This window comes from Cystoisospora suis (assembly GCF_002600585.1).
Source record: "Cystoisospora suis strain Wien I chromosome Unknown contig_4367, whole genome shotgun sequence".
NCBI classification, from domain to species: Eukaryota; Apicomplexa; class Conoidasida; order Eucoccidiorida; family Sarcocystidae; genus Cystoisospora; species Cystoisospora suis.
The window spans coordinates 39,010-53,023 of record NW_027157159.1 but is presented as its reverse complement, the minus strand read 5'-3'; the positions used below and the strand labels follow the sequence as shown (position 1 = coordinate 53,023).

General features: G+C 48.1%; 2 protein-coding genes across 2 annotated transcripts in view; one reads left to right on the top strand and one right to left on the bottom strand.

Moving 5' to 3' along the window:
• Positions 1 to 668: 668 nt before the first annotated feature.
• Positions 669 to 8,770, bottom strand: CSUI_008004 (uncharacterized protein; the record flags this gene model as incomplete). The annotated part of the gene is made up of 7 exons (XM_068068144.1): positions 6,819 to 8,770; positions 6,059 to 6,185; positions 5,364 to 5,471; positions 4,411 to 4,917; positions 3,162 to 3,717; positions 1,635 to 2,481; positions 669 to 871 (listed from the first exon to the last, which is right to left on the bottom strand). The coding sequence occupies exons 4-7, from the start codon at positions 4,860 to 4,862 to the stop codon at positions 669 to 671; spliced, it is 2,058 nt and encodes a 685-aa protein (XP_067919884.1). The 5' UTR covers positions 4,863 to 4,917; positions 5,364 to 5,471; positions 6,059 to 6,185; positions 6,819 to 8,770.
• Positions 8,771 to 12,112: 3,342 nt separating this feature from the next.
• CSUI_008003 (gar1 naf1 rna-binding region protein) overlaps positions 12,113 to 14,014 on the top strand; it is a 10,453-nt gene continuing 8,551 nt past the window's right edge. The window contains exon 1 of the mRNA XM_068068143.1: positions 12,113 to 13,955. Coding sequence (XP_067919883.1) covers positions 13,302 to 13,955 — 654 coding nt within the window. The 5' untranslated portion in view covers positions 12,113 to 13,301. The remainder of the gene's footprint in view (positions 13,956 to 14,014) is intronic.

Sequence of the window (14,014 nt, the reverse complement as noted above, 5' to 3'; positions counted from 1 at the left end):
CGAACCTGTCTGTTGGTTACACTGAAGAAGAAACCACTGGAACTGAAAGAAAGGATTGAGAGTGAAGGACATACAGACGGACATGTAGATTCAGTTCCACTTCCTTACTGAGACAGCTGGTCTCGTCACACTAGGCTCCCTCCATTGACAGACAAAAGCATAAACTCTGATTCCTCGAACAGTCTCCCTATCTCTCATAAGGGCTGTCGCTGTATCTACACTTGACCAGAGAAAGAATTCAGTGTTACTTGTCTCTTCAGTTCACTCCATTTCTCAACTCGCCCAGGAAAACATCACACCCGTAGCCTTACGCATGGTTGTGCACTAACTATACTAGGTGCACTTGAGATGTTGTGCTTGATTAAGGAGACATCTCTGCTTAATCTCCATTCTTATCACTGACAACTAATACCTCCCTCGATCACCGTGTGGCCCCGGCACCCCGCATGAAGGCTTCATGAGACAGCCGCCTCTGCCCGACAGACAACTTGAACTTCCCCCTCTTTGGTGAAGCGTCTCTGCGTTGTCCTAGGAACTCCCCGGGGATTCCGAGAGCCCACGGAACTAACTGACTCTGTCACTAGCTTTTGGCCTCCCTGTCTCCTATATCACATGCTTTCATTATCTGCTGACCGCTGATGTGGCCATCTACCCAACCAAGCTTGCAATTATGACGCGACAAGCAGCCTGCAACCTATTGCAAGCTCGAGGGTATGCGCGATGTTTCGCCAGCGGCTAGGAGACTCCACTACCGGCCACTTCGGGAAGTAGAAACTGCCCCCGGCTTGTTCCTTCAAAACTTTATCCAGTCGCTCTCCCATAGATCCTAGAAGGTCTTTTGTCGGCTGCTGATGCTTCTCCTCAAAAATTTCTGTACACAAAAAGTACATAATAGACGGTCCGGTCAGGAGGTGGGATCATGCCTTCGCGTGGCGAGCGATGTCAGTACATGAACTGACATGATGATCAGAGGGAGCGACCGACAAAGGAAATGGTTTCGATGAAGGGAAAGAAGAAAGCACCCCCGAGCTTCCTTTGTAGTACGTACTAGAGTACATGTATTCATGAGTCTGCACAAAACTGATGTGCTACATGCATGCCTTCGATCCATCGTGATAGACCACGTGAAATCAATGACACCCGTGTGTACACTATCTCTCAGGATGCCCCCCGGCTTTGCGATAGCTGCCATCCACGAACCAAGTAGCACACACACTTGTCTGCGGCTCGCGCCAGACAAGGATTCCGTACGACCAATCATGCACTCCGTGGTCCCTCTTGCTTACTGTCCCTGTCCAGATACGTGCTGTAGGTTGAAGACGCCAGCAAACTATCAGTTACTAGTCCGCTTCTTCCATCACCTTAGGGCTTGTCTCCTCTGGAATGACAGAACTGCCGAGCTATTGTTCATTGTCGGTATGTAGCCTCTTTGCACGCACTTCTTCTCTCTACGGGAGTGATATTGAGCCGCCGACCACTTAGATCTCAGCATAGCACAGTACTGTACACACAACAGTTTGAACTCTTAGTGAACTGCGTGTGTTGGCATGGGTGTCCTGTGAGTGTCCGTTACCCCTCGATACGTGCTTCTTTATTGATCTTGTAAGGACACCTGAGAAAAGACGTTTTCTTACCTGGGGCCGTCCCATCTCCAAAGATGACAATACCGGTCCTAGGAAGTCGGATAGGATCTATATTTCCCTGACCTCTTTCCTTTGCCATCAGGAGCATATCCTCGAGTAATCCGTTCTTAAGAAGGCGCGCATTGAAGAGCTGACATAAAGTAGGAGACACCCTTGAACAGAGAACTTGATACATACTCCGGAACTGCTTAGCTGAATAGGGATCCAAGGCGCATGCAGTAGGGGTCAAGTTACTCACACTACCGGCCGAGGTACCTAGACTCTGGGTGCCATTTTCCTTGTCGTTGATGAGACCGGTCACGACCCCAAGGCGGAGTCCTTGCTCTTCGGCAGCCGCTAATGCTTCCCTTATAGCACGTGCGAAATAAACTGCAAGTCCTTGGAGTTCAGCTTCAGCAGCAAATCGTACAGTTGCTAGCTCAACATCCAGGTCACATATGAAGGGCGCGAATGCAAGGGCGAAACTTCTCAGATCTGAATGACTGAAGGGCGGTCTTTCGCTGTTGGTTGACGTCTCAATTCCTTCTCTAGGCGTTGTAAGCTGACTATAGTAGGCTTCAGCACTACGCTCTAATCCAGCCACGCATGCCAGAGCACGTTCTGGATAACTTCGAGAATAAGCTGCACGTTTCAAAAAGGCCATTTGAGCTACACTTCTCTGCTCAAATGCCTCGGCCATTGCGTTCATGGGGGTCGTTATGCTGAAAGGCGGCATCTGTTTCGAAGCTTTCGGAAAGAGAAGAAACATGAGAGCATCCAGATCATATTGATGGTCTACGAGGGCTGGGACACGAGCTGGTTGAGCTAGCGGACCTTGAGATCGCAACGCTTGATGGGTCTGCAACACGAGCACCACGAGAACATCAAAGTACGTAACATGATACACAGGAATGCATGCAACGAGAGAGACCCTGACACCATTTCGCAGCTCTATAGTATGGATTGATGACATAGATCATAGGGGGGCGAGTGAATCTTTCTAACGAATCCTGTGTGCGATCCAACCCTTCCTCCGTGCAGCAAAAGCATCTATACCGCCAGTCAAGACGAGAGAAGACAGATTGTAGGGAGTTTTGTATCATCACACCTAGCATCTACTACTCCAAGCAATCCTTTCTCGCAGTTATTGTACGAAACGCCGCATGGTAGCTCGACATGGGCAGTCAGCAACAGAAGGGACGACGTCTGTAGAGACACAAACAGGCTTTTTCCACTCTCCTACACCCCTCGGTGACCATGTGATGACTCCTTCTTTGCGGGTCTGCGGATTCACTAGCAGTGATCGTCGTTACCTCTATGGATCTAGATCCGCCTAGGCACATATACAGATGTGTGACAGCCCCATGTCTGGAAGACAGGTGAACAAAAAAGAAAGAATTCCTATCAGTTGCTTCCTAACACCAAGCGCTCCCCCTTCAGAAACGACACGCTATTGATCGTTGAGCAACATATATGACGATTTGGCATTGGTAATGAAAATAGGAAAAAACGAGTGGACTCGTTCGATCGTCCACTTACCCGTTTCATGACGACCTCAATATCATTAGCATCGGCTAGACCAAGAGCATACGCCTGACCGATGGCAGAAAGGCTGGTTGTATAGGGAGCGATGGGGGTGCCAAGCTCTTGATAAGCCTTGGGACCCAGAGAAGTTTGGACAGGAACCTTCTCGAAGCGAACAGTTACAGAGCCTCGAGTGCTGCTCTGACGTCCCGTGGCGCGTGATGCTATAGATGACCACCAGACTTGTAGGGGAGATGAAGGCCTAGCGTCTCCGCTGATTCGTAGCTTAACACTCTTGCATCTAACAAAGACAAGCGGAGGTAATCGACGGTTCTCAGGCACAGACGAAGATCCTGTGGGATTCTCAAGATGGAAGTCCCGAAGAGAATGACGCCATCTCTTTTCATACATATCAAAAATTCTTCTCACTTTCTCTCCAACAGCCATACCAACCTCAAAGGCTTGTGAGGGGCTCAGATCTTCACATCGCCGAGGCCCTTCTTCATCCTCTGAAGAGACGGTTACATCATACGTGAGGGACACCGCGTCCACTAGGACATCGCTAGGTACTCTACGGAAGAAAAACAAGAAAGAGAGGACAATAGGAACAACAGGCAAATGGGGTGAGATGATGCTGATGGTGGGGGCCAAATAAAGAAATAGAAAGAGAAGAAAAAGATGCCTTCAGACGTCTTATGACGATGACCACCACCACTACTAAAGGCAGCAGAAGCAAACAACCGCCATCTCCGTCTTATACACAGACACATCTTACTACAGGCACGAGATCACCTTCAAGATTTTACCGATCCGCAATGACTATTGTAGAAAGCAAGTTGTGGAAGATAAAGCCAGGAGAGTCTTCGTCTAGCATCAAGTGGAGACGCGTCCGTGTGTGTGGATTCTTTCCTTCTCTCCTTCACACTACTCACGACGAAGACAAACGCGAATCTCCTCTGTCTCGCGTTCCTAATACGAGAAAAAGAAACAACGCCATAGAAACTCTAGCTCTCTTGAAGGGACATGCATGCATGCGTGTTCAGGATCATCATCTTCATCTCGAAAAGAACGAAGGCCCGGAGACAGGAGGAGCCTAGATCTTTCTCCTCTCGCCTCCCTCGCAGTTCAATGTGTATGTCAATTTCTCCGTAAGAAAAACTTCACACCATGACCACCCACCCCCCTTCAATCTGCAGTGCAGCTTAAGTGTCATAGACTATCCTCTTATCGTCTTCTTCAAAGAGATAATTCATATCATACATACCTAATAGCAAATCGAGCTGTATTGCCAAGAGTCTCGGTTATCTTTCTAGCGCCGTTGTTAGGTGCAGCTCCATTGTCTTCCTCTCTATCTCGATGATATCCTGGCCCCTGTACATCACTACCCGTCGAGCGATTGATAATGCCTGCAGACCCCGAAGATGAACGCGAGAACTCCCCTCCTTGATAATCTCTCAGCATTTCATCTCTTCCACTAAGATAGCTATTTCTCTCAGAGGGTGGCATGAAATCCCGTCCTCTTGTTCCACCGATCAACTTGCCAGCGGCCGAAGCTGCAGAAGCCGCTCCCGTCAGGACGGATTGTAAGAATGAAGATGCTGTATTAAGAAGTTCCCCTTCTTCTTCAACACCTCTTCTTGACCTTTCATCTTTGTTAGCTGCTGAAGACTGATGTGACCTCGGATCGGTATGTTTATGGACTACATGCGTAAACATAGCGGCAAGAGCATGAGGGGCAACGGCAGCTAAACCAATCCCAACTTCAAGATCTCTACAGAAAAGAAAAGAACAGAAACAAAACAATATGAGAAAGATGAGTCCAGACACTTGCTTCTTCTCCACATTAAGGGCACATAACACGTATACCTATGTATGCACGTCGGCATAGATACATATACAGATATATATATATATATATGTAGCATTGAGACACATAAGCATCTCTACACACCTATTATCTACTTTTATCTATCTGTCTATAGGAACACGTATACACGTATATATGAGCATTTAGTTAGATGTTCTTACATTCACACATAGATGGGTATGTGGAGGTGCTGCGATGTTATATAGGAGAGCTCTGCTTTTGTTGAGAGAAGAGGAAAGTGGGAATGGATCATTCATTCGCCTTATGTGTAGAGGGCTGCGGACAATTTCTTTCTACTAAAACCTGGCTGATTTTCAATGGCGATTCACATCACGAAGCAGGCAGTTTACCAATCCGTAACTCGAGAGGCAATTGCAATAGCATCTCCGAATGAGAGGAGAAAAGGAACAGATGGATAAGTGTTAGTCAGATGAGAGGGTGGAGGAGAGACAAATAACCTATAGATCGTCTTAGAGAGAAGAACTAAGAGAATAAGACGTCATCTAAACAACTACAGTATTCATCTCGTGGGACCCAAGACAGATAGATTCGGGCTCAGTGTCCATCGCATGCAACTTATATCACGTACTTTCTCTTTCGCTCGTCATGCTTATCTTCTTTTCTAACACATCACCTATTTTATGAAGACTGAAGTCTTGATCTTGTCTCCACCATCTACCTTATAGAACAAACGACAAAACAAGAGGAACGGGGAGAACAAGAAATGTAACACGTGGTCGCGTTGCAGAGGAGAGAGAAGGACAGGGAAGGTCATCTTCAACGTTATCCATCAGTCTCTCTCTCTCCTCCTCTCTCTGGACTCGTAATTCTTCTACTGCAATTACCAGTGTCGGGTCTCTATCTCATCAACGGAAAGAACTTTCTATAAAGCCACGCTTTTCTCAATCAAAAGGAGACACGTGAGAAAGACAGAAGAAGCAGAAAGAAGATGAGGAGGGCAACTTCAATCATGTATCTCAAGAATAAAGCGGAGGTCTTCTGAAGAGGAGAAAGGACGGAGCACCGCAAGAGAGACTAGGCTTACTTTTCACCAGTATCTCCAAAGAAGATAAACTTGGTTGAAGCAGAGATGTGTGATGTTCCTATAGGCAGCCTCTCATTGATAGCCTTCATGAGGAACCCAAGTTTAGCTTCACCTCGTCCAGCTGTGCCTGTGGTGTACGTACAGAGAGTACACCAACCGATCCGCACAAGGAGGGGGGGGGGATAGCAAGACTTGAGAAGACTTCAGCAGAAGACAAGGCGACGACGAATCTCGTTACACATCTCAAAAGCCCCGTCATGCAGAGGAGGAAAGAAGGAAAGTGAGAGAAAACAGAAAGAAAAATCCTCTTTTCTGGTGCGTGACACAAAGAAATGAGATAACCTCTCTCTCACAACAGGTTCAGAATCACACGCCATCTGCTAATTACTTGTACATATACAGATGTCTGCATACATAGGTATGTAGTGCAAAGCATACATACATATTCCTACATACATTTGATATCTACATGTAGGTATCCGGTATATGTACATATCCATCCAGTATCACTGAGCGTCCCTGCGTGCATGCTCCATACAGACTTCTTCCACCTATACAGATATCACAACTTAGACATTCATACCACTCCAGAGAAAGCAAAAAGTAAACTTGATGGCCGTCCAGTGTGACACTACTCAACACACACAAAGAAACCCACGTTGTGTCTATCTCCACATCCACATGTATATACGTTTCCTATATATATACATGTATAATATATACACGTGCATGCGCATTAGAAAGAAAAGCGGATTGTTACCTTTGATCAACTGAACAGGATTAACGATATTTTCACTTCCGACCGCCCAAAGAGTTTTCCTAGCTGACGACACCTGAAGTCCTTGAACTTGTTGTACGCCACGAGTAAGCAAGAAATTGAGATGAGGAATGAGATGTGGAGGTCGAAAGAGTGTCATGTTCGGCCTAGCTGTGACCATCATAACATTCAGAGGATATGAGTAGTTGATCAGGGCCTTTGTATGTGCATCATATGTATGCGGGCCTAAGGCAAGTAGATACAGGGCAGCTCCTAAGCCAGGGTATTCTGAACCGCGGGGATACCTCCCATCTGTCCCTCCTAGCGATTTCCCCATGACCGCCGACCAGTCTCCTGTAGAGATGAGAGTATCGTCAATATCAAGTAGAAGAAGAACATCTCCTGGACGAATGTTATGGTTTGTCGTTAGACTGACTTGACTCCTCTCTAAACAAGGGATTTCATGCCAACTCGGCGTACTAAACCTTCCATTCCTGTCTCCTACAGGACTCTCACTCCTTCCTCCATAAGGAAGGCCAGAGGACAGGGAAGAGGAATTCACACACGAGAAATTATCAAGGAGTTCTGCTGGCTCCCCTCCGTTGACGGCTCCTACCGCTTCGACGGCGCCGAAGAAAATGGAAGACTGGGAGAGAAGGGAGGGGAACAAAAAGAGACAGAGGAGAAAGAAATTGAGCGGCACAAGCCGATGTCGCCTCATTGTGAAAGATAAGGTGAAAAGACTTGGTCGGGAGAGATAGATTTTGCACGCGGCAATGCAAAAGCCGCGTGAGGCGACAAAAGGAGGAAAGAAGAGGGACAACGACGAGCGGAGGGCTGGGCAATAGGAGACAAAAGGCTGGATTTGAAGATGCGAAAAAGAAACGATGGAGAGAGAGCGAGAAACAGAAGTGGATCGTTTCTTGTTCTCTGGGACCTACGAAATTATAACCGAGGAATAGCTACACATAGGACTGATGAAAAAACTTCTGCAAGATCTGCTCGTTTGATGGCTAGAGAGGAATAAATCTTTTGATGCAAGAAGCCTCCTCCGCCTTTTCAAGAATCGATTCAATCGATTCAACGTTCAGGGTTTGCGTTGCTGAGATCTCTACCCAAGAAGAGGGTAGCATTATCACGAAGAGGACAACCCCTGGAATTCTCCGGCGGCTACAGGGCGTTATCGAACCAGCCCGTAATAAGGCTTGAGAGGGAAAAGGAAAAGGATGACGAAGCAAAGGACCGTACCAACAGGAGATCCGAAAAGAATAAGAAAAAACGATGTACAAAGACCATCACAACAGCCTCGCGCCACGGGGCGCCTGGGCGGCGGGCTAGGGAGACCGACGACGGACTGTCTTTCTCTCCTGGGAAAAAAACAAGCAACGACCTGAACGCTTTGTTCTTTATGACTCCCGCTGAAATCACCTTCAGGAATTCAAGAGGGGTATGAGAAAGGGAAGCTGCTATAACAACAACACTCTCGCACAACTCCGATATCGTTTGGGGGACTACGCGGCCGTTCGAAGGAGGCGGTCGACCCGAGTCGGCCGCGTGTAGAACGTACGTATGAAGTCCGCTCCTCCCGCTCCTTTCTGGTCTTTTCCGGTGACTGCGGCGGAGCTGTTCACAACTCACCGAGTCACGGTACTTGACGTCTTAAGATGTAGTACTCATTGAAGCAGAATCTTCGAGATGTACAGTTTGGTAAGGTACTACGAATAACCGACGAAGGTAGCAGAGACCCGGACCTTCAGTTGTTGCCGGGAAAGAGACGGGGAAAGATGAGGACAGAACGGTCACCCGTTCGTAACGCGCACCGGCTGCTGGATGCTGATGACGGTGACGATACATCCGGCAATCTTTTCTCATTAGATCCGTTGATAGAAATATGCGCTTTCTGAAAAGCTGTCCTACCACGAGTGTTATTTGTTAGTTACCACGGTGGAAGAAAGGTAGGCACACTCAAGTTTTGCTTCTTGGTCCGCTGTCATTTCTACCTCACGACAGTGCTGCCAACGCGGATCTAGTAGCACCGTCGCATATAAGGCGCTACCGACAAACGTGATGAAACTGCGGCCGAGAAAAGCTACAGATAGTGTGCCCCCCAAGAAAGAGGGACAGAGACACAGACGGGACACTTGAACTTTCAAGTCATGTCCCCCTCGTAATTCTTTTTTTTTTCTGCCTCTTCTTACCTGGCCACACGCGGGAGATAGTTGTCTTCGATATCGGGCAGAGGAGAAAGGGCGTGGACTCCGAGTTCGCGCGGAAAGGAGGGTCAAAATTTCTCTTGGAACGCCCGCTGCCTGAACGACTTAGTAGAGGCAGACGCCGTGATATCACTGGAGAGAAACGGTAGCTTTGGCGTTTTCCAAGGATGGTGACGGAAGGACGTTGTAGTAGCAGCCAAACTCGGCTAATATTCAGGGGTGAGTTAGCGCGGTGCGGCAGGAGAAAGAAGTTTGCTCCATAGCAGCAGAAGACTTTCCTACGCCCGGCTTAGAGGTGCGCTCTGCCGTCGCGACCGCTGCAGTCCCAGGAAGATGCTGGATGTGCCTCCGGCGGAACGAACGCCAGTGGGTCGGCTCGCCGGGCATCGGCCGCGGACGACGGTAGGACACTGTTTTCCCTCGAATACAATCAGAAGGAGAATGTTGGAACCCAAGGGCTGGGGCCAACTGAAGCGTCTTCGTATGAGAGAAGGGAGTACGACTCTGAGGGTGTAATAGAGAAAGAAGGCATCGAAAACCTGCTGGGTGTGCGACTGCCCAGAGAGCGATGAGAAGCTTGAGAATGCTTTGATGCTAACACGCACTTATCAGAGCACACCTCTAGTGGAGCTAGCATCGGCTTCTTAACCAAAAGTGAGGTGGAGCAGGTCCGTAGGAAACTGCCCTTTCGAAAAAGAGGCCACGACTCGCAGGTACCAGGCCGATACCTCAGAGGGGAAGCCTTGCTACAGATGTGTGGAGATCGCCGGTGTACCTGTGTTGAAGGTGTGGCCTGCAAGAGTAGCCAGCTCTCCGCCCGCATCTCTGCAGGCGACCGCGGTGCTTGCATGTCGTACTGGCACCGACTGACGTTGCGTGTGACTCACCCCTCTTTAGGCTGATTCGGTTTGCCCTGCCAGCTCCCTGGGCGGGAATTGGGGACGGATGCTAGGTTTCACACCGACCCGCAAGAAGCACACCTTGGCAAGCACGAGAGCCGTGGCAAGTTTAGGGTATGAGGAGAGCAAGGGAACGCTGTGGTGCATCGGTGATGTGCAAAGACATCAAGCGAGCCACGTCTTTTGGTAGACTAGAGCAGATCACACGAGGCATTTTCCGTATTCACCTGGTGAGGTAGTTTGGTAACAACGTCATCAGGGCTCGATACACACATGCACCACAACAAACTTCAGCGACGTAGTAAGCCTCTTAACCACTGCCTTCTGGTTGTATGCTAGGAGGGTGGATGCAAGCTGTGAAAGTCGTCGTCCATGCCGCCTTCTTGCACACGGTCTGTTAAAGCTGATCAGCACACGCCCTGCGAGCCTTTTTTTCTTGGTTCTGTTTCTTTTGTCCCAGATAGAAACTCACATCACAGACAGTCCCCTCTCACTGAGTTGCTGCTGTCGTCTATACCAGTCTCGCTGTTGTCGCGGTCATCCTTATCCCCACTACTCTCCGTACTGCATCTCCGACGAAATAATTCACAGCAAGAGACAAATCGTATCACACGGGGTAGAGCGACAACGAGGGAAGCGGCCTTCAAACTGACAGCAGGAGAATGCACAGCCGAAGAGGCTTCTCCACTCATTCGTGAAGTCCTCGCGCGACGCGTCGAACGAGGCGGACCACGCAGAAATCGCACTCGACCCCTCCCATCCACCTATAGTGTAACAAGATACGCCTATAAGGTTATGCAGTGTGTGACAAGCCACTGAAGTCGTTGTGTCAGCTATGTTTTTCACGGTCAACCTCGGTATCCAGCTGCTGGACTTTCACTAGACTTCTGCAGTTTCTACTGTTGTAGCAAGTCCTTGATTGCTCTCGCTCTGTTTATCCAACAGGCTCATGGTGGCAGGGTCTTGCTTCTATTCTGTCAAGGTGCTCTCTCTCGTTAGAACACACAGTCAGCAGCCCCACAGGCCCTCACAGTCTCCGATCGTAGCCTTCCTCTCTGCATCCTGACAGAACAGACACGATATCTTTAGGATTAACAGAAACAGCAGTCCAGCATGGCATTCGAATAGACTAGGCGCCTTCTAGCAAGCGTAGCAATTTTCATGTCTGGGAGGTCGTCTCCATTTATCGTCTGCACGGGTAGCCAGCCAATCACAAACGCCCAGCTGTAGCATCATTTTGAGAGGCGAGCGGGGGAGTCTCCCTGCAGAGCAAGTTTGACACAGTGACATGTCCGCGTGGCCTAGAGACTAGGGGTGCAACGAACGGATGAGAACCAACTCGCAACGTCACCTCCAAATTTAGCATATGATCTCGCCGGCTCCACGAGAGTCCAAGGAGGAAGAAGTCCCAGTCGGATCTTTACAGGACGGTAAATTTCTGCCTGTGAATGTAAAGACAGATGAGTGGAATTTCTTTCAGTTCTTCTCTGTCGCGTGGTCGTAATACCTAAACAGTATTTACTCCGGAGGTGGCAACGATCTGTCGCACCACCGAAAAGAAGAAGGGAGGACATGCCGCCCTGCTCTACTCGTTCCTCCCGCTCCAGAGACTGGATGCCAGCAAACCTGTCAGTCGATCTTTTCTTCGTAGATGGACTGATATGTACGAGCTTTCTGCTGCGTCCTCCACATCCCATTAGCCTTAGCTGGCGATTCTTCTTTTCGCCCAACCGTTCTACGAAGGGGCCGGAAGCATGGAAAGGAGTACTAGAAGCCCGCGAATACAGATCCCCCCCTATGGAAGATGGAAGAGGCATTCTGCTGTATGCATCTCTCATTCGCTCATATGGCCCTTTAACTTTTCGGCTTTCTGGTTCGTTCACATTCCTGCTAACTTGCGTCTACAAAAACTACCCTCGAGTTCCTCGAGTGTTTTCGTAATTGACAAAGCCGTTGTGGAACAGAAACTGAAAGCGAAACTCGTAAAAAGAGAAGTCTTCTCTTGCTTGGCTTTGCTATTTTAAAGAAGACTGAAAGACAGAAAGACCCTCTTGGGAAACTAGCCAACATTGTAGCCGCTTACAATACAATCGACATAGACTGCTAACTGTGCATGCTCATCGACCGACCGAACGATCGATTCTTCTCCCTTTTTTCTTCCCCGCCTTTCATTCAAACTTCTTTCCTGTGCTTCTTCTTTTCCCCTCGCTCTGTTGTGTTCATTCGTATGACCCTTATTCCCTCTACTGTTTATCTGAATACGTCTTCGCTTAGTTTCTTCACCTCACCTCAGTTTACCGGTCTACCTTTATTCCTTCTTGCAAGCGTAAAACTTTTCTCTCTCCCGTCAACTCAAGAAAAACGCGGAAGTTCAAGACCGTGCGTATGTTTTCATTCTGTTTCTTTACACAAACGAGGTATTAACTCCCGAGGTATCTTCCTTTCCATCTACCTCGCTTCCTCTTGTGTCTTCTTCGAGTAAGCCATTCTATCGTCTCCGTGTTTGCCCTCTCTCCTTTCTGTGGGGTGTCAGCTCGACGTGAATCTACAAAGACAATTCAAGAAAAACACAGCATCTTGAATCTCTAACTACTGAAGAAAAGCTTCTCTGAATGCTTCCTTCTATCCCTTCACTGTCCTTACTGTCTCTATTGATCTTCATAGGGGTCGCCCTCCGTTTTTCCTTTCTTTGCATGAAAGATCTGAGCAGTCCAACGTGACCAAGCTCTCTTCTCTTCTTCCGCTTGCTTCTTTTTCTCCTTACCCGTCCGAGGTCTTCTCAGTCGAATGAGTTTTCCTGCTTAGTTGGTAGCTACCCAGAAAAGAAGGCCACCCTGTCTCTTCTTTCCTTCACGCTAAAGAGAGAAAAAGACGGTGCAGGCTGAAGAAGAGAAGAAGGAAGAAAATATTTGAGGAATAAGACTTGGAACTAGTCAGAAGAAGCCCAGCAAGGAAGAGGTCGACATACTACTTGTTTTACCTCTCCATCATTGGGTGCTTTTTCTTTACTCTTCTCTAGCAGTCTAGCCTTAATCCATTCATCCAATTCAGCGCAAGTCCAGAGAAAGCCAGATGGGAGACAGTGTATCTACACTGGAGCTTATTTCCTGATAGCAATCCGAGCAACGATCGTATCCACGCTTCTTTGTATGAGTATGCCACCAATCTAAATATTCCTGCTATCTTCTGATAGTAAAGATAAGAGAAGGCGATCTTCACTCCTCTATACCTTCTTATCCTTACAGGAAAGATAGAGGGTACCTAGAGACTCTTTTCAAAACACAGGGCGGTTCTTCTTTCTCTGTGGGTCCCCTCTTTCCTTTTTCTGTCTCCATCTTTCTCCGAACGGCCGAAGAGATTCTTTCGTGTTTTCTATGAGAAGAATGACGTCCCTTGCTGCTGTAGAAGGAGAGGAGGAGACGTGTGGAGAGGGAGAGAAGAGAGGGGAAAGAGAAGAAGCTCTTGTTGAGAAGAACATTTCTCTCTCTGACTCAAACACTTCCTGTCGTCTTTCTTCCTCATCTTGTAATTCTCTTCCTTCTTCTTCTTCTTCTCCCTCAATCTCACTATCGTCTTCTACCTCTCCCTCCTCTGCTGCCGGGGAGAAACAAGAAGATAGGAGAGAACTAAGGAAGGAAAAGGAAGAAGAAGCAAAGACACATAGCCACCCGCAGCAGCCTCCGCCGGAGGCCCTTGATGCTGCGCCTTCTCTTTGTAAGGATCCTACGCCTATGATACCAGGGATGTTAGACGCAAATAAAGGAGAGACACCCCCAGAAGGAGAAGAGGAAGAAGTTAAGACGACAACGTCGTCCCGTTCTTCTGTTGGGGAAGCCTTGTATAAGAAGAAGGGTCACGAAGAAGAAGAGGAAGAAGAATCTGAAGATGAAGATGAGATCAGAAAAGATGACGGTGCTTCAGTGCATGCGAAGAAAATGCGAGAACTAGAAATCTCTCTACAGAGTGATCTTGTCATTGATGGAGATACAGAAATTGATGATCTTCTTGTTGCCGCACATGTCGCTCAGGTATCTATCCATCTTTAATCTATCTATCTATCTATTTATCTATTTATCTGTCTATCTAT